This window comes from Molossus molossus, unplaced genomic scaffold (assembly GCF_014108415.1).
Source record: "Molossus molossus isolate mMolMol1 unplaced genomic scaffold, mMolMol1.p scaffold_m16_p_15, whole genome shotgun sequence".
Classification (NCBI taxonomy): domain Eukaryota; kingdom Metazoa; phylum Chordata; class Mammalia; order Chiroptera; family Molossidae; genus Molossus; species Molossus molossus.
The window spans coordinates 35738953-35759179 of record NW_023425350.1 but is presented as its reverse complement, the minus strand read 5'-3'; the positions used below and the strand labels follow the sequence as shown (position 1 = coordinate 35759179).

Sequence of the window (20227 nt, the reverse complement as noted above, 5' to 3'; positions counted from 1 at the left end):
CCCATTGACACCCTCCTTCCCATCCCCCCCAGCCCATCCGCAGCTTTGTTGTCTATGTCCATTGGTTATGCATACATGCATATAAGTTCTGTGGTTTATCTCTTCCCTCCCCCTCTACCCAGTCTTCTGAGGATTGTCATTTTGTACCCTACTTCTATGACTCTGGGTCTATTTTGTTCATCAGTTTGTTTAGTTCATTATAGTCCAGAAATAAGTGAGATCTTGTAATATTTGTCTTTCTCTGCTTGGCTTGTTTTGCTTAGGATAATACTTTCCAGGTCTCTCTATGTCATCTCAAAGGATAAGGGATTTTTCTTTCTTATAGCTGAATAGTACTCCATTGTGTATATGTACCACAGCTTTTTTATTCATTCGTCTACTGATGGACACTTGGGCTGTTTCTAGATCTTAGCTATTGTAAATAGTGCTGCTATGAACATAGGGGTACATATAGTCTTTGTGATTGGTGTTTCAGGCTTCTTAGGGTATATTCCTAGAAGTGGGATCACTGGGTCAAACGGCAGTTCAATTTTTAATTTTTTGAGGTAATGCCATAATGTTTTCCATAGTGGCTGCACCAGTCTGAATTCCCACGAGCAGTGTACTAGAGTCCCCTTTTCTCCACACCCTTGCCAACACTTGTTGTTTGACGATTTGTTGTTGGCGACCATTCTGACAGGTGTGAAGTGATATCTCATTGTTGTTTTATTTTATTTTATTTTATTATTTATTTATTTATTTATTTAATTTTTTATCCTCACCCAAGGACATTTTTGCATTTATCTTCAGATAGAGTAGAAAGGAGAGAGGGAGGAAGAGAGAGAAACATCAATGTGAGAGAGAAATGAACCAGAGGCCTCTTGGTACATGGATGGATGCTCAACTACTGAGCCACACCAGCCAGGCTAGTCTTTTTTTATTATTACAATTTCTTAATGCTCTGACCCACTTATTAGGTTATGTGGAAGATTTCTAATTGTCTTTTTTTTTTTTTTTATCATCATTTATCTCCTCTATATCCTATTATAACTTCACTCATCCCCCACCCCTGCAATCACCACACTGGTATCCATTCCATGTCCATGAGTTTTCTCTCTTATTTTTTCATTTTCACTATCTTTTTTTTTTTTTTTTTTTTTTGGTACGTGCCCCTAGCGGGAACCAAACCCAGAACTCTCTGGTCCTCAGGCCAAAGCTCCAACTGCTGAGCCAAACTGGCCAGGGCTCTTGTTGTTTTAATTTGCATCTCTGATGATTATTGATGTTGAGCATTTTTTCATGTCTCTTGGCCATTTATATGTCCTGTTCAGAGAAGTGTCTTTTTAGGTCCTCTGCTCATTTTTTAATTGGGTTCTTTGTCTTCCTTTTGTTGACTTGTGTGAGTACTCTATATATTTTGAAAATTATCTCCTTATCTGTATCATTGGCAATTATGTTGTTCCATATAGTGGGTTCCCTTTCCATTTTGCTGTGCAGAAAAGAAGATTTTTAGTTTGATGTAGACCCATGTGTTCATTTTTTCCTTTGTTTCTCTCACCTTAGGTGTTGTATGAGTGAAAATTCTGCTGCGTATGATGTCTGAAATTTTGTTTCCTGCATTTTCTTCTAGGATTTTTATGGATTCACAAGTCACTTTTAAGTCTTTTATCCATTTTGAGTTTATTCTTGTGTTTGGTGTAAGTTGGCGGTCTAGCTTCATTTTTGTGCAAGTAGCTGTCCAATATATTTCTTTGTAACAACATATATGTAGAAAATTGTACAGAATATAAAAGATATATAATATATGAATTACATGGTAAATAAACTTGATGTAATTGATAGAACACTTATTCACAACAACTGTGGAGCAAATATTCTTTTCAAATGTTTTTGTGACACCTAAAAAATTAACATATCCAAGTCCTTAAAGTAAGTTTCAACAAATTTCACAGAATTGTACCATAAAGTATATAAATTCTAAATGCATAATAGTGTGAAAACTCTCCTAATGTTTGAGAGTTAAGTTAGACTATTCTAAGTATCTATGGATCAAAACCAAAATCATAATTACGAATGTAAAAAATATTTTTCCTGAATCACATTGAAACTTTTACACAACAGACCTCCCGAGTGCAGCTGGAGGCATGCTAAGGGGGAATGTGTAATCTTCAAAGAATGAGTTTACAAAGAGGATAAAGTAAGGAGTAATGTTATAAATATTCACCTTAAGAACTTAGCCAGAAGTTAAAAAAAAATAGTACATTAAAGAAAAGGAAACTGAGAGAATAATTTTAAATATCAGAAGTCAATTATATGGAAGACAAATAGACAATAAAAAGTAAACACAAATAACGATTCTTAGGAAATTTGATTAAAGCTAACTCCCTAAGGTAAAAAGGAGAAGAAAAAATTTACTGATACCAGGAGAAAAGGAACATCTCTAAGGAACCTATATTAAAGAAAATAAAAAAAAATATGTATATATAGTTTTAGCTTAGATGACCCCACTGGTGAATATTCTACCAAATATTTAATGAGAAATAACACCAATATTACATAAACCCTTCGAGAAAATATAAGAAAATAAAAAGTGGGAAGATGTCCCGTCTTTTTTTTTTTTATATGTTTAGCATCACCTTGTTCCCAAATTACAGGTCATTCTCTTTCATGAGATGATGTATAGAGATCCTATATAAAGTATTGCCAAACAAAAGTAATAAAAGAGTAAATTATCATGATCAAGTAGGGTGTATGTTAGAAATTTAATAGTGGTTTACATTTAAAATTAACCAGAATTGTTAATCACATTAACAGAGGAAAGAAGAAAAATTATATGATTTTTTTTTTAATCCTCACCCAAGGACATTTTTCCACTTTTGTTCAGGTAGAGTGGGCGGGAGAGAGAGGAAGAGAGAAAAAAATCGATGAGAAAGGGACACATCGAGTGGTTGCCTCCTGCCCAACCGGGGCCGGGGCCGGGGACAAACTGCAATGGAGGTATGTGCCCTTAGCGGGAATTGAACCTGGATCTCTCTGGAGCACAGGCCAATGCTCTATCTAACCGCTGAGCCAAACCGACCAGAGTGAAAAATGATATGATTTTATCAAAGGATGTTAAAATAGTATTTGAGGGAATTCAACAATAAAAGTATAATGAGATTAGCAAAGAATTTACTTAATCTGATAAATATGCAATAAGTATTATGTATAATTTGAATTACTAAAAGCTTCCAGGTAATATTATATTTCATTATAAAGTGTCATTAATTGAGACAACAAAGATAAATAGACAAGTGAAACAAAATAGATGGAGTATGAGACACATATTCATATACATTAACACTTGATTTTTTTATTTTTGACAAAGAAGACAGTGCAGAACAATGACAAAATTATGTTTTCAATATGCCGTTTTGAGTTATCTGGATATTCTTATCAAGAAAACAATACTACTTCATGTAATGTTGATCTAAATGTAAAATATATTTTTAAGTGTCTACAAGATAACATAGAAAAATATGACTCAGGATAAGCAATGTTTTTTAAATAAAACACACAAAACAACTACAAAGGAAAACAGTAAATTTGACTACATTGATATTTAACTTTTCTGTTCATAAAAAAAAACAAAAACAAGAAAAAGGCACAAAGTTAAGCTACCAAAAAGGGGAAGATATTTTAATACACTAAATGTAAAATAAATCGTATCCAGAATAATTAAAAACTCCTACAATTAATTTTAAAGATGGGTAATCAAATAGAAAAGTGGGTAAAATATACTTGAATAGACTGCTTTCCAAAAGAGGATATCCTAATGGCATCATTAGTCATCTGGAAAATAAAAAATAAAATCATGAGATACCAATAAGAACTAAAATAATTAAAATTAAAATGATCGATAAATATTTGTTAATCAGAAAGTCAGAAACTCATACACTGCTTTTCAGAGTATAAATTGTTACAATGTTGGAAATCTTTTGGACAGCAACTGCTGAAGACAATCCATGAACCAGCAATTCCACACTTAGGCGTGGAGTCAATGGAATTGTGTATATATTTGTACCAAATAACAATATGAGCATGCTTTTGACATGTTATTTGTAAGTGTTAGATACTGAAAACAATACAAAGGTTTATGGGCAATTGGACAGATAAAGAAACATTAGTTATTTATAAAACTGAACACAGTATTGAAAATGAAAAAATTACTGCTGCAGGCAACAGCATGGATAGATCTCACAAACATAATCTTGCAATGAAAGAGAATATACTGAATTATACCATTTATATAAATTGGAAAAAACAGTCACCAAATTAATTTTGGACATTAGAAATAAAGATATTGATCACATTTATGGAGGAAGAGATAGGGAATGGCTAAAAGAAATATGAATGTGACCTTCTATTATTTTATCTTGATGAAAGTTACATGGGTGTGTTTAATTTTTGTAATTGATTAAGATCTAGATTTATGTTTTCTATGTTGTGTTATGTCATACTATAATAAATTTGTTTTAAGACACTGATGATACTAAATTACTGGAAAAGTACAATATTTATTTTTCTTGTCCTAAAATACTGTCTAAGACTTATGTATACCTAAAATGTATAAGGTATTAATTTGGGCAAGATATTCTTGCTTTTTTTATTGTGTTTTTTTTTTCAACCTCTTTAAAATTAAAGAATACTCCAGAATAATAACTATATATTACATTTTATCTCTGTCCGCCTTTGAAAAGCAGTGTAACAGAATGATATGGGGAACAGGAATATGGGCTTAAGTCTTAGACAGACCTGGTCCTCACTCCATCAATAAGTAATCCTTGAGTATGGGGGGCAAGTTGATTAGCATCTCTGAGCCATATTTAGTTGAAAGAGAGAGAGAGGGAAAGAGAGACAGACAGACAGACAGACAGACAGCAAGAAGTAGAAAAGTGAGAATGAGAAAGTAAGAGAAAGAGAGGGAATGAATGAATGAATGTCTACTTCTCAAGGTGTTTATATGGGTCAAGGTAATATATATGCAAAATCATCTAGCAAACTGTCTTGTATATAAATTTTCTCAATACTGATATTTTCCCAACCTCTCTATCATGTATATTGTATTAGTTTCCTAGGCCTGTCATAACAAATCACAAACTAGGTGTTTCAAAATAACATAGATTTATTTTCACACAATTCAGGAGGCAAGATGTCTGCAATCAAAATGTCAGTAGGGTTGGTTCTTTCTTGAGAATCTAAGGGGTACTCTGTTCCATGCCTCTCTCAGAGATTCTAGTGGTTGCCAGCATTGTTTGGTATTCCGTGGCTTATAGCTGCATAACCCCAATGTCTTTGTCTTTACAGGGATATATCGTTTTTGTGTCTCCTCTGTCTTCAAGTCTCTCTCATTATAAGGACATTCGTCATTGGATTTAGGCCCACACTAATCCAATATGACCTCATCTTAACTTGATTGCATCTGCAAAGGCCTATTTCCCAATAAGGTCACATTCATAGACACTGGGGGTAAGAAGTCCAACATATCTTTCGGGGGGGGGGGGCACAATTCAACCCACAACATACATCAAGGAGGCATTAAACCAGGAGAAGCTAAGAGATTTGCCTATGACGCTAAACAAATTAATAACAAAGCTAGAACTAGAAAATATTTGTAACTCGAAATCCAATGTTTCTTTTAATATACTAAGCTACTTAAAAAAAAAACATTTTCATGATTCCAAAAAATAAACCTTTAATCTTCATTGTATCTCTTCATTTAATTTATATCTTTGGCTGGATTTACAACATGTAAATAAACCTTTTGATATGTTGAACTCAGAGGAAAATAATACATGTGTGTGAGTTTACATGGATATGTGTGAACACAAATATAAAGATGACAAATTGGCAGCAATGTGCCATTGCTAGCCAGTAAAGATGTTCGTTTTGTAGTGCACAGTGTTGTGGTTGTGGAGGTTGTTATCCTTTTTTTTAATGAGTTGATAGTTTAAAAATCAGAAGGTTTTACATGAAATTCCAAATTTCCAGCTGTTCTAGAAAAATTATATGGCCTGGCAACACCACTCCTACATGATCACAAATTGCTAGAGCTTAGGAGTGGATGCCCTTTTTAGAGAATTGTGCAGTTTTGAGTTGGCCACAGAGTCAAGCAATCCTGACTGTATCCCCAGTTCAGTTTACCTTACTCTGGAGTAAGACTTTACTCACACACCAGACTTTCTTAGTCATTTCAGTCGGCTTTCCTTATCTAGAGGAAATTAAATTGCCTAAAACTGGACTACAGTACAGTCTCATTCAGTGAGATGTCTAGAAAAGGTGCACAAATATAATTTATGATTTAGTTCATTTACATTTTATTGTTATTCTTCGTAAGCAAGAGCAAAGACCTTATAAAAGTAAAACTTTTGTCAAAAGCCCAAAGTTATTTGTTGTAGAATAAAGTAGGTATTATTACTCTAATTTGTGAAGTTCCAAAGGAGTATATTTAATATCTATCATTTCATTTATTGTTATTTAGTTCTGTGTGTGTATGTATGTATTTATTAATTATAGTATATATTTAAATCATTATATATGTAGTGGAATGAAAAATATGCAGATGCAGCTGGATATTAAAGGTAAATGTGAAACAGGAGAAGAAGAAAACCCTGGATAAACAATGAAGCTCGAAACTATATATAAAAGGTAGGGAGTGAGGATAGTGTGAAAGTGATAGTAATGGGAAATAAACAAACAACAAACAAAACCAAAAATGAAACCATAGCATGTGTTTAGAAAGCTGGCTACAGAATATTTCAGTAGCACCCACAGAAAATCGATTACACGTGTTTCTCGGGGCAGAGATAGGCTGGAAGGAAGCAGAGATACATGGAGGCTGTGAATCTCACTGGCATCTATAACTTTAGCACAGCTCTCTTGCTCTTCCTTCAAAAGCCACGGTAAGGGAAACTAAGCAGGACTGGTTAAATTACACAAATTACTGGTTGCAAGAGCCCGATAAAAGTAAGTGTAAAACTAGTATCTAATGAATGAGAAAATTCCTTCCCTGAAGTCTGGCAATTGAGAATGAAAGGGATTGACTTTAGGTGAGGGAGGGGGGAGGGACAGAAAAGAGACAAAGTTTGGGTATAAGAGAAGTGAGTTCTTAAAGAAGATAACGAAGACAGTTCAGGTGTGCAACTAATCACTGAGTGAGAGAACTAGAGCCCCAGGCAGGGGCTTCTCTCAAACTGACTTTAGTAGCTGCGGAAAGATTGTTTGTCATTATTAGGGGAAGGTGAGGTGGGGGTAAGCAAGACTAAAACATACCCAGGTGTTAGTTGTGCCCTAGATTTAAAAACACTGCCCATCAAGCTCGCTGCAGGGATTCCACGCTGAAACCTCTCTAGCAGGTGCACCATTTCGAACTTAACCACTTCTCAAGTACTATCCATGTGCTATCTGCTGTAGCTTGATACCTTAATAGTTATCATTATTCTAATGTTTGTAGCCATCTTAAAATCCCATTCTGTATTCTGATGACTGAAAAATTATATGCTCATGTGAAAGTAGCCTAATTTTACTATGCTAAAGATATTTTTTCAAGCAGTACAAAAGTACTTAACATAGAGTTCACTTATTCCTCTTGAAAGTCACTTAAAAAACTTCATGGGAAATATGTGGGCTTTTTTTGTATGTAGATTCAAGTATGTTTATTCCAGTCTGTACCTGAGACAAGAGCTCTAGACCTGATACCATGTCTTTGCATTTAGGAGTTGCTCTTGTTGTGTTGAAAATGAGGTTTATATAGAAGTATGTTCAATATCTAATCATCAACTTTTATAACAAAAACTCATATTTGTTTACATAAAGGAAACCAGCTAGAGACATTTAATCACAAGCCCGATAATGAGTTGTATTTTTTATTAAAATAAATAAGTTGTAAACTAAACAACACTCTTCCAATTATGTAATGATGACACTGCAATTGGTTAGAAGAATTCAGTATTACACTAAAATTTGGTTGAGAATATCATGTGACATAATGTCTCCTGAATAATAGCATTATCACAGTAGAAAAAATCACTCCATTTCGATCACCTGAATCATAGCAAAGTAGAACATCCCCTCAGAATGATATTATTGTTCTTTTGTTTACATTATTTAGTGGAAAGATATTTAATACATGTCAACTTTTAGTTTCCCTCATTATTATCATGCATTTCTTTTCAAATCACTTGTATTAATAAAGCTAAAACCCTCTTCCAACTTGATATCAGTCTTGGAATTCACGGGTATCTCAACACCTCCACTTTGCCTTAGTGTTCATTGAGAAAGTAGGTGTTTACACTGATCTCCTAATGTTAAAACACAAGGTATGTTCGCAGCCACGCACCCAGAACCCCTCTGTATTCATTTCTTGGTCAAAAATATTACCACTTAGTTCCATTTATTTTTGGTGTGGAGGGAGTTTCCACGTTGGGATGCTCATTAATATTTAATAACTTATGGAAATAGATTTGTTTATGGTGATCATGCATTTTTATTTTCATTGTTGCAGAATGTTTACCGGTTTATAGCATGAGATATTGTTTATGCTTTCATTTTTGGGTTGTCAGAAATTTTTCTAATCAAACATAATCATAAACAACCACCTTGATTTCACAGTTATCTCATTGTTCTGAGTGGTAGCAAGGGGCAGGTGTTAAAATCCTTCAGATATTGCCGTAAGCCTAAAATTGGTAGATTCCCTAAATAAATTTGAGAGGAATTCATCCTAGTTTCCACCTTTCTGGAAAAATACTAGCTTCTTCTGATAAATGATAAATAGTCTCAAATTCAGATCTGTAAATATAATTTTACATATTACCCACAAACAAACAAAAAAGAAACAAAAGTAACATTAAAAACACCTCAACTGTTTTCCTTGAGATAATTCATATAGTATTTGTCATTAAAAAATGGCATTACAACATTCCAAAGTTGATTGCTTGGTTTCCTGGATTCCTCTTGATTAAACTCTTAGAAAGAAAAAGGAATTAACATGTATTAGCATCTTCACTGTGCCAAGCAGTGTACTTTTGATCATTTGTTGAGAGGCAGTGTAGCAAGGTGGTTAAGATCAGTATTGAATTTGCATCTTTCGTTGCACCTATACTTGCTAGTTGACCTTGATTGTTTTCGTTAATTTCTCTATGCTTCACTTTTCTCTTTGGTGAAATGAATGAAATTCCAGGATCTACCTCTTAGGGTAGTTGTGGGGGATACACTAAGTTCATGTAAGGAAAGCCCTTGGAGCGCTGTTTTGCATGGAGTAGGCACTCAATATAGAGGCACTATACCAAATCTCACAGCACCGGCCGGTTTGGCTCAGCGGTTAGAGCGTTGGCCTGCGGTACAGAGAGACCCGGGTTCGGTTCCCGCTAAGGGCGCGTACCTCGGTTGCAGTTTGTCCCTGGGCCTGGTGGGTCGTGCAGGTGGCAACCACTCGATGTGTCCCTTTCACATCGATGTTTCTCTCTCTCTCTGTTCCTCTTCCCACTCTACCTGAACAAAAAATAGAAAAATGTCCTCCAGTGAGGATTAAAAAAAAATCTCACAGAGTGAGGTGCTAATCTCCCCATTTCACTGATGGGCAAACTAGGGTTTAGAGTTGAAGCAATTTATGTGGAAACGACACAGGAAGTCATACTTTAAAATAAAGAGCTTTTATTATTAAATTATGTTGAGACTTTTTTCCATTCTAAGCACATATTGATAGCTTTCCCTCTGCATACTTAATGGAAAAAAAAAAAATCTATGTTAGTTGCCCATATTCCTTAGACTAGATATAGTCACTTTAAATCTGATAACTGCAAAGGGGATTGCTGCAACACATAATAAAGTCCCCCAGTTTAGAGTGTGTGTGTGTGTGTGTGTAAAGGGTGGGCACAGAAGACGTATTGTTGCAAAACTTATGCATGAAGAATAAGAATGTTAACATGTCTTTGAATTAGAAAATCATAGAAGAGAGCCCGAGGAAAACTGTGATTCAGTGGAAACACTGTGACCCCACTGAAGATCACATTAAAATTTACAAAGGCAAAATTAAATAAACTAGATAATTCTTCAAGTCATAAAACACTAGAGTCAATTAATAGGTTTTCTAAGAGTACAGGTAAAACACAGGGCTTTGACTGTGAATAATGACTCTAGAAATCTTCTACCAACATCATAGCATTCACTGATGAATGTACACATAGATCTTAAGGGCATCATGGAACACTTTTAGATTCAATATTTTAAAATGGGCTGTCCATTTTTCTTATTTTTGCAATAAACTTTACCTCCATACCAGACACAGATGGTTATACCTTATGTGCAGTTTGCTCTAGAACCTATTGATAAATAGTAGGGAAATTTTTAAAAGCCCCTGAAGTAAGTAGACTATTTTTGGGGTCCAAGTTCACTTAATGACTGCGAACCTTACATAAGGTATTTTTTTTCTGAGACTAAGCTTTATTGTTATTTACATTTTAAAAATCATGTTAACAGTTATTACTTCATTACATTCTCTCAGATATCCTGTGGAATAATTTGGCAATCACTAGAATCCCTATTTTACAGTCCGATTTCATTGGGTCAAACAGAACAGCATGGGCTTGGAACTAATAAAAATTGCTACTATTTACTCAACACAGTTCTAAATATTGTCTGTCCATTTATTATTATTATTTTTTTATCCTCACCCGAGGACATTTTTCCATTCTTTGTTCAGGTAGAGTGAGAGGGAGAGAGAGGAACACAGAGAGAGAGAGAAACATCGATGTGAAAGGAACACATCGAGTGGCTGCCACCCACACAACCAACCAGGGCCGGGGAAAAACTGCAACAGAGGCACATGCCCTTAGCGGGAACCGAACCTGGGTCTCTCAGGACTGCAGGCCGATGCTCTAACCACTGAGCAAAACCGGCCAGGGCTGTCCATTTATTATTTAATGACAACAACAAACGGATGAAGTGATAGTAACCTATCCATTTTACAGATGAAGTAACTGAGTATCTTAAGGTTATGTGTCTTATCCATGATCAAAGCTAATAAATGGCAGAGATAGAATTCAAGCCCAGACAAACTAATTCTAGTTTCCACACATTTAATCACTTGACCACACTGCCTTTCTGAATGCAATAAAATAATAAAATTTGTGGTTCCTGCCTTCAAGTTATTTAGAATCTTTTACAAAAGCAGTGAAAGTATACACAGGCTTAATATGGGAATGAGTTCTGGTTTCTTTGGAAGGAAATGAATGTTGCATTTGAAATGTATATTATTTCAGTACTCTTGAGTTTGTCTAGTTGTTACAGTCTTGCTTTATAGGGCCTAGAGGCAGAAAATAGCCTTACCTTATAGCTTTTGAGGCTGAAGCTATTAGGTTTGTGGTGCTGAAATAAATATGTCTGCTGTTTCTGTTCTAAGACTAACCCAGGCTAGGAATATAATAGGGTTAGAAATTTAAATGTCCATAGGACTCAAACTATAATTTAAAGCCACACACTTTGTTTGGACTTCTCTACCACCTATTCTGCAAGTTCCCTGAGAGTTAACTCCTTTCTCACCAAAGTCAGCAATGCCTACTGGGCATGCCCAGTGATCATTAGAGCCTGTAAACAGTTTGACTCACTCCAGGTTTTACCAGCTGCAAAAGAAAGGAGACAAAGGGAAGAGTTAAACAGGTACAGAACTTGGATCAGCTCAGGATGCCCACGGCCAGGGCAGGGCACTGAAAGCTGGCGGATGATGAGATGCGGCCAGGAGAAGCACCTTGTAAGGCAGACTTAAGTCTGGTTGGTCTTCAAGGTAGTTGCTGCGTTAGACTGGTGGGTCTCTCTCACGTCTTTTTGGCACACCCTAAGCAGATCGTGAAGGTGCGAAGTGATCGCTCTGGCCACGGTGGGCAGGAAGTTGGATCTGGGGGAATGCCAACGACGGTGTGTCTTGCGTGTTTCTGCATTACTGGAAGGGCTGCAGCTTCCAGGGGTTCTAAGCAGGAGAGCAAAGTGAACAAGTGAAACCGGAGCTCATCTTAAATACTGACTTCTTGGCCCCTTTCTTTTGGCTGCCCAGCGCTTCCCTGAAACACTCTCAGGTACCCTCGCCCAATCACGACTAAACCCTGGAGAAGTGAAATCTTCACATAGCTTTCTGTGGGTCTAGCAGGGGCCTGGGCATGCTCAGTAGGCTACTTGGTTCTCTGGTGTTCGTTCTCTCTCTCTCTTTCTCTCTCTCTCTCTCTCTCTCTCTCTCTCTCTCTCTCTCGGAGGGTGGGTGGTGACAAGTTAGAAGCGCTTGCGGCAGGTCCCCGCCCCCTGGGTCGGCCTCCCCCTGCAAGGGGATGAAGCAAAGGTACGCAGCATCCTGACCTGGAGCTGGAGGGGCTGCGCCCGCGGTCGGACCCCACCAGCATCGCAGCTTGAGGACGGCCCGCCGCTCTCCACGGTACTGCGGAGAGCTCAGCTCCGCCCTTCTCTTTCAGAAGGACAGCACTCCGCGTCACGTAACCCAGCCTTCTCGGGCTCCACCACCGCCTCCTCCTTCCCAGCTCTTTTCCTCTCCTCCTCCTCCTTCTGCTCCCCTCCGTTGCCTGTTCTTCCCTCCCGCACTCCTGGAGATAGACGCTCAAGCCTGACGCCTCTGAAAAGGCAGCGGCAGTCGCCTTATCCACAGACCTCAGGAAATTCGCTTTGACCGATGCATGCTTCAGGCTCAGGCTCGAGCTAAGGGGAATAACCGGGCAGGTAAAGAAGCTCTATTTGGGTTGGGGGGAGGGGATGGGGCGAGGCAAGCTGGAGAAGGATCTTTCCCGTTGTAACTGAGCCAGAATCTGCTACAACTGCACAGGGAAGGATGGGTGGTAGGAGGGTGGAGGAGTATAGATCCTGGTTGTTTTGCATGCAGCTTTTTAAATAGATGGCAAGAAGATGAGATGGTGGAACTGGAGTAGTAACTTAAAGGCTGAATGCAGTGATTTATTAGCAAAAGAAAGAAAACAGGCAAGTTAGAAACCAAAGCAATAACATGTATCTATTATCTACATCTGTCTTTCTCTTCCTCATCAACCGCATGCTGTGCCTATCTTTAATTTCTGTAGTCGACTCCAGGATCCAAGAAACTGCACTAGTATTAGAGATGGAGCTTAGAGACTGGGCGGGAAAGCCAGGGAGAATTTTGGGTGTGCATTGGTATTGATGGACTTTGCAAAAGCCGGGGCGGGGGGGTGGGGGATGATAGGCACTTCTAAACATTCTCCCCAAATTTTCAGGTTCTTTATGATGGTATATATTGAAGGGTGCATAGAAAGGTGTGTATGCATGTATATATGTATGTGTGATATCACTAACATATTAAAATAAATGCAACTGCAGCCATTGAGCATACTGTATCGATCCTTCCAGTGGCTTGGGAATGAATTTGATTCTAGAAATGAAAGAAAAGATTAATGAGGCTGTTAGTCTGCTTTTGAATTAGAGCGCTTCTTCCTTTGGCTGCAGTAAGGTTGTTTTTCAGATCCTTTTATTTCATCCTCTGATTTGTGAACTCCCAGGTTTTTCCGGCACCTAGAGAGAATCCTCTTTCTCCATATCAATACAGATACTCTCTCACACACAATGAGCTTCCTCTAAGAACTGGGAGAGTCAGTTGACCTCCCCTGTGGTTAAGAATATATATGTATGTGTCCCCCCCCCTTCTCCGTTCCTTAAAAAACTGTCAAGGTATGCATTACTGGAGGAGGGCAGAAAAAGAGGGTGAAGAAATATTTTCTGATATATGTAATATTAATTAATAAAATAATCAGATCCAACCGAGTCACATAAAAATGCTTTTCTAACCCATGAGCTTGTGGATGGTTACAAAGCACTATTCTTGATCTTGAAATCCCAGAATTATTTCACAAATGATTGAAGATTTGGCAGATTACTGAGACTACTTTAAAAAAGAGAGAGGATATTGAATAATATGCTACCTTAGAATGATTTTAAAGAGCACCTTTCATTGGGCTTGGCATAGGAGTAGACAAGATATGGCTGGTGACTGCTGATGGTGTGGGATGTATCAGCCATAATAAATAAGCAACTGAGATTTTTATTTCCTTTTGCTAGTGGGCAGTGTGTGTGTGTGTGTGTGTGTGTGTGTGTGTTGAAAGAGACCAGTCATCAATTTCATCTGGGGAGGAACTTGAAGTGGGATCCCCTAGCTTGGTGGCTCTCAGCTGACACCTGTAGGGATTGCTCTGTACTGAAGAGAAATGCTCTCAGCTCCCTCCATGGAGGAGCAGCAGCACAATGCGGTGCCATAAATTACTGCTAGTTTCAGCTTGTAGGGAAAAAAGAAAGTGTTAATTGGATAGTGAGCTTTTGTGTCCAGGCAATAAATTGTGTGTGTGTGTGTGTGTGTGTGTGTGCGCGCGCATGTGTGTGTTTGTGTGTTGGGGGGGCATACACATGTGTTTGCTCAACATGACCAGATTATATATTTGTGATTTTGGGGGTCAAAATATGAGAGTAATATTTTTTGGTTAAAAAATGACTTTAAAACAACTCACTTTTTATGATTTCTGTACCATTTCAAGAATCTGTCAGATTAGAGTTGAATAAAATCAAGTGATTTAACAGTATAGTGAGTAATTCAAAGATATGATTTTAAATTCTAATATCTTAGAGCCATATCAGCTAAGGTAATACACATGCCAACTGCTGTTCTGACCACACAAATTCTGAGCTGACAGCCAGATAAGTACTTGAAGAGGAGTTAAGATCACTACATAGCTAGGCAAAATATTAAATACTTTTCACATCTGTAGAGGAGTTAGTAATATGGCAATTGAGTCACAATGCTGCCAAAAATAAGTATCTAACTCCAGCTAGATGTTTTCTCTTATAATAGATTGTTCCTTTACTATAAAGGAGAAAAATACTTGTTTGAAATTTTAAAAGGACTCCCAAGAAACCATCAGTATTCCTTCTCTCTCTGAGAAAAATAAAATGGTAGGAATGATATACTCATCCAAGGCGGCAGCTTCCAGTGGATAGTTTCATCTGCTTTGCCTGCTGTAAAATCAGCTATTGACTGAGATTTGAATAGGTTGTATTTTTCATGTTCATGTAAGGGCCTTTTCCCTCCCCTCCTTTATATATTTTTAAAATTAAACTTTCTTAGAAACAGTAAGAAGTAACCAAATCTTAATGAAAACCTGGGAGGGTTACCTATTAACAGATATAATAAACTACAAGGGTGTAATGGATGATTGTAAGAGTGTGATATTAACTATTAGGATACATTAGGTCTTGTAGATCAGGACAAATAAGCTCCTTCCAATAAGGTTAACTCTGGCTTACTAACAGCAGTAGTTATATACCTAGTTTCTGAGCTGAATAATGATTTATATGCTACTATGAATGACTTCAGAACTTTATTTTAATTTTCTGCAGATTTCTGGGTCCTTATTAAAAGACAAAATAAAACCACAATGCATCACCAACACACAACCAATTGATATGCTGGCATCTTAGCTTGGCTTTGCAGAGGTGGAGAGAAAAGAAGAGGAGCTGTTGTGATTCCTACATCTAACAGCTTCCGGCTACTTCACAGCTCTAGGTTTGAACCCTACTGTGGGGAGGGGAAAGAGAAGTATAATCCAGCCCATGAGGCCATGCATAAGGAATTCTGCTCTGGCTCCAGTGGTGCAGGAAGTCCATGATATGACAGAAGAAGCAGGCCTTTGAAACTCCTCTGGGGTTGATGAGTGGTGCTCTCAGGAGACAAGGAACCCCTTTCTCCCTCCTGGTTTGGGACACTACGTCTGGAGAGGGCGTTCACAAACACCCAAGGATTCTGGTTCATTGCTGGCTCCTTGTACTTCTCTGAGAAGTGTTTACTGCTTACCTGAATCTAACTGCTTCCCTTTTGCCTGGCACCACTGAGGGTACCTGGCAGATGATGATATCTGAGGAGTGAAGCATCTGTTGACACCACCGATGCCCTTGAACTAGTTCATCTGACGCAAATGGATGAGTGAGTTCCCTTGACCTTCTCTTGACGCCTTTTCCAGAACGTTGCTTCCAAAGTGTCTCCTCCCTTTGGTCTGGAAGTTTTGTGGCTGCCCTGCACCACTTGGGTCTACGTTTTCCAGTTGGGAGGGGACTATAAGGAGAGAGGGAGGGGTTGCTGGAAGAAGAAGAAGAAAAAAAGAGCTAGATAAAGGAGGGTGTATCCCTCCCACTCTTGCCCATCTCCCTACCCTACTGACTCCGGGACCCTTATTTCTGCATCACGGTGTCCAGGACGATTTTGACCCTGTCGGCCCCGGCACCCCCCCGCCGCCCCCCAGCCCCGAGCATGGGGTCGGCGCTGCTCCAGCGCGGGGGCTGCTTTCTCCTGTGCCTCTCGCTGCTGCTGCTGGGCTGCTGGGCGGAGCTGGGCAGCGGGCTGGAGTTCCCGGGCGCCGAGGGCCAGTGGACGCGCTTCCCCAAGTGGAACGCCTGCTGCGAGAGCGAGATGAGCTTCCAGCTGAAGACGCGCAGCGCGCGCGGCCTCGTGCTCTACTTCGACGACGAGGGCTTCTGCGACTTCCTGGAGCTCATCCTGACGCGCGGCGGCCGCCTGCAGCTCAGCTTCTCCATCTTCTGCGCCGAGCCCGCCACGCTGCTGGCCGACACGCCGGTCAACGACGGCGCCTGGCACAGCGTGCTCATCCGCCGCCAGTTCCGCAACACCACGCTCTTCATCGACCAGGCCGAGGCCAAGTGGGTGGAGGTCAAGTCCAAGCGGAGGGACATGACGGTGTTCAGCGGCCTGTTCGTCGGCGGGCTGCCCCCCGAACTGCGCGCGGCGGCGCTCAAGCTCACCCTGGCCTCGGTGCGGGAGCGGGAGCCCTTCAAGGGCTGGATTCGCGACGTGCGGGTCAACTCCACGCAGGCGCTGCCGGTGGACAGCGGCGAGGTGAAGCTGGACGACGAGCCGCCCAGCAGCGGCGGCGGGAGCCCGTGCGAGGCGGGCGAGGAGGGCGAGGGTGGCGTGTGCCTCAACGGGGGCGTGTGCTCCGTGGTGGACGACCAGGCGGTGTGCGACTGCTCGCGAACCGGCTTCCACGGCAAGGACTGCAGCCAAGGTAAGGCCCGCCGCCCGACCACCCTCCGGGGCCTCGGCCTGGCCAGGGCGGGGGAGGCAGGGCCGGCATCGGGGCTGGGCCGGTGCATGGGGGCTTCCTTCTCTCGACAGTGTTTCACATAGTTTCTGGGTGAAGACCTGTTTCGGGCCTCTCCGCCTCCTCACCTTCACAGCTCCTCCCTTGGCACCCTCTTAGTGGTGGAGCAGCCACTTTCCTCCTGGGGAGCCCTTTCTACCAGCCCTGCTACGACCACGTGGCAAGTAGGGTGCCCTGTGGTCCTCATTCCGTGGACCCTTGGCCAGGCTGCTCCCTGCCTTCACTGGGTCATGGCCCACCTGAGTTGTGCTTTCCTCTGCCACCTTTAAGCCAGTGACGCACAGATTCCCCCCATTAGATGCAAACAGGCATCAAGATTGGGCGCACAGTCCGTGAAGAATGAAGCGCAGAACAGGTTCACCGTGGTCGGGCATCTCCAGGTAGTTACTCTTGGTTGAGGACAGGGAGGCAGGATTCATGGGCACTGCTGAGCCTTTTACAAGTAAAGGGAAGTCCTGCTCCTGTTTGTGGGAAAACGGAGGAGAGGGTATGTGAAGATTTTCTATGGTTATGACCGAGTCCAACATTTGTCAATTTAAGTAAAATTATGTGATTTCCGTGGTTTCTTAAGTGGGAGACAGGCCAGCTAATGTTTAGAAATGCTAGAGATTAAATAGAATTTCTCTATTAGCAGATGCTTTGGGAAAATAAATCGTAGAGAAATGTAGATGTTGTTGGACTGGGAAGCTAATAAACAGGAGATGCATATGAAAGACTGCAAGAGATTATCTGAGGATCTTCAGCTAAGGATATTTATCTGAGTAGTGGAGGCCACGTTGTAATTTCTGTTGTTCTCAGAGATTGAAACTGTGGAATTTAAAATAAAATCATATCTAAATTTTATTTTCTCCCCTTTATACATTCAGTCATTAGTGTTTCTCCAGTGTTACTACATGACAATGATCAAGGAAAAAAATTGTATAAATACAGAAAAGCCTATGAACAGAAAGTGAATGATATGAAAACAATGAAACATGGATATATCTGTGGCTGACCAGGAGGCAAGATGTCAGTCAGGGTTTCAAGTAGATAGCTCATGGGTCAAATCAAAGCAATCAATACATGGATAAATGGTATTTATGGCTAAAATTTAAAAAGAGGTGAATTATTAAATCTGGTTTTGAAAGCTTTAGGGACTAAGCTCTATGTATGGCTGTATATTATTGTACAATGTCTTCTGTTTTTTGTTTTTTGCTGACACTGCTAAGGGGAACTAGCCCTTGTAAATCTCATTAGACTTGGCAGTTTTCTCTCACTTGACTAAGAAAAATGAAGGCTTGATGCAATTTGTAGTTGTTTAAACAGCAAAGGGAGATAGCAAGAAAAAAGCTGGTGATTAGGAGAGTTCATGGGTTTATGAAAAAAGTAAAGGGTGATTTTCTTGCCCTGTCTTCATGAGAGCTTTTGTTTTCATAATTTTTGACTTAAGTCATTACAGAAGACTGTATATTCCATGGCTTATACTGCATTTCAGCTTGGCCAGTAAATTTCCATGGACTTAGCATCAGGCTTTGTAGTTATGTTTGAAATAAATAAAATAGTACATGTTTCGCTCTACCAAATCTGACTTAATTGTAAATCACAAATAAGGTAACTACATGTGATGATTTGCAATAATATAATTTGAAGTTGCATACCTCTACACCGATTAATAGAAATGAATAAAATGAACATTATTTTATGGCAAAAATTGCTCTAAGTATCCCAGTGCCACTTTAAAATACAGAGCAGTACATTTAATGAAGGACACATGAGGTATAACTTCCTTTCTTAAATTAGGAGACAAATATGACACAGCTTGTTCTCTGTGGGAGGGTGTTTTAAATGAAAATTTTAATGTTTCCATATATTTTTAACATAGGGAATCCAAGGATCATGCATAATCAGTAGTTAAGAGTGGAGAAAGCATGGCAACAGTCATATGTTGAAGAGAAGCAGAATCAGATGTCTCTGAAATGCATTTTATGTTGCAAGTGGATAGCTCTTTCCATAAAATGAAGAATTTGGAATTACCAAGCTGTATAACTGAACAGTATAGTACCTGATGCATAAGGTCATTCAACCCAGAAAAGAAAATCCATCAGGATTGTTCTGGAGCATTGATTCATTTTGAAAATTTAAGCTTAAACCAGAGCGCAAAGATCACCACTAGACATGAAAAGAAAACAAAAGGCTGGATTCCTTTGATTATCACATGAATGGGAGATGGAGTGATAAAGGCAGAGTCTTTCTTCCCAAAAGAATTGGCTCCATTTTGATTATTTTCTCTGTTTCATGTGTGTCAAGTAATGATTAAATAATTAATTGAGAATTGATGCCTCTCTCAACACCAATCATCTATTGATGGCTAGGGATAGATGATTTCTATTCAGATGAGGCATAAACAAAGCCCTGCCTCTAGCCAGTATTCACACTGATATTTATCTGATTGCCACATTCTTTTAAAAAACTAATTTAAATAAGATGAATGCACATTCATTAGAGAAACTTTATTTAAAAAAACAATAAAATTTAAATAATGCCTTGTCGTAACTATAATTTTTTAACTTAATAAAAGTGTCTAATATTACTTTAGTTGCTTTCATATTCAAAATACTGTAAAATTATTAAAACAACAGTAAGACAATCCTCTCCCCCCCAGCCTAGAATGTCTTGAAACGATATATACACCTGTGAGTTTCCAGAATGTTTTTATTTAATGAATTCACTTTTATCCTTACTCTATTTTTCTTCAGGCCTAGCAAGTTTTATTTATTTATTTATGTAGTAATGGAAAGAGAACAAAAGAGAGGTTATATGTCACGGACAAGTTAGTGGTGTAGCCTGGATGAGAGCACACAAACACTTATGCTCGAGCCCTATATTATCATGTCTGCTGAATAAGATTTCCAGCTTATTAAGGTTCATATTTTTTCAGGATCAGTATTAATCAAGAGGAATACACACACACACACACACACACACACACACACACACACATACATATATATATATACACACACACATACACATACATACATACATAC

The 20227-nt window shown here is 39.2% G+C and overlaps 1 protein-coding gene across 15 annotated transcripts in view; it reads left to right on the top strand.

Moving 5' to 3' along the window:
* The first annotated feature begins 12219 nt into the window (after positions 1-12219).
* NRXN1 (neurexin 1) overlaps positions 12220-20227 on the top strand; it is a 1071251-nt gene continuing 1063243 nt past the window's right edge. For all 15 annotated transcript variants that reach the window (XM_036262501.1, XM_036262500.1, XM_036262498.1 and 12 more), the window contains exons 1-2: positions 12220-12735; positions 15427-17105. In XM_036262501.1, coding sequence (XP_036118394.1) covers positions 16334-17105 — 772 coding nt within the window. In that variant the 5' untranslated portion in view covers positions 12220-12735; positions 15427-16333. The remainder of the gene's footprint in view (positions 12736-15426; positions 17106-20227) is intronic.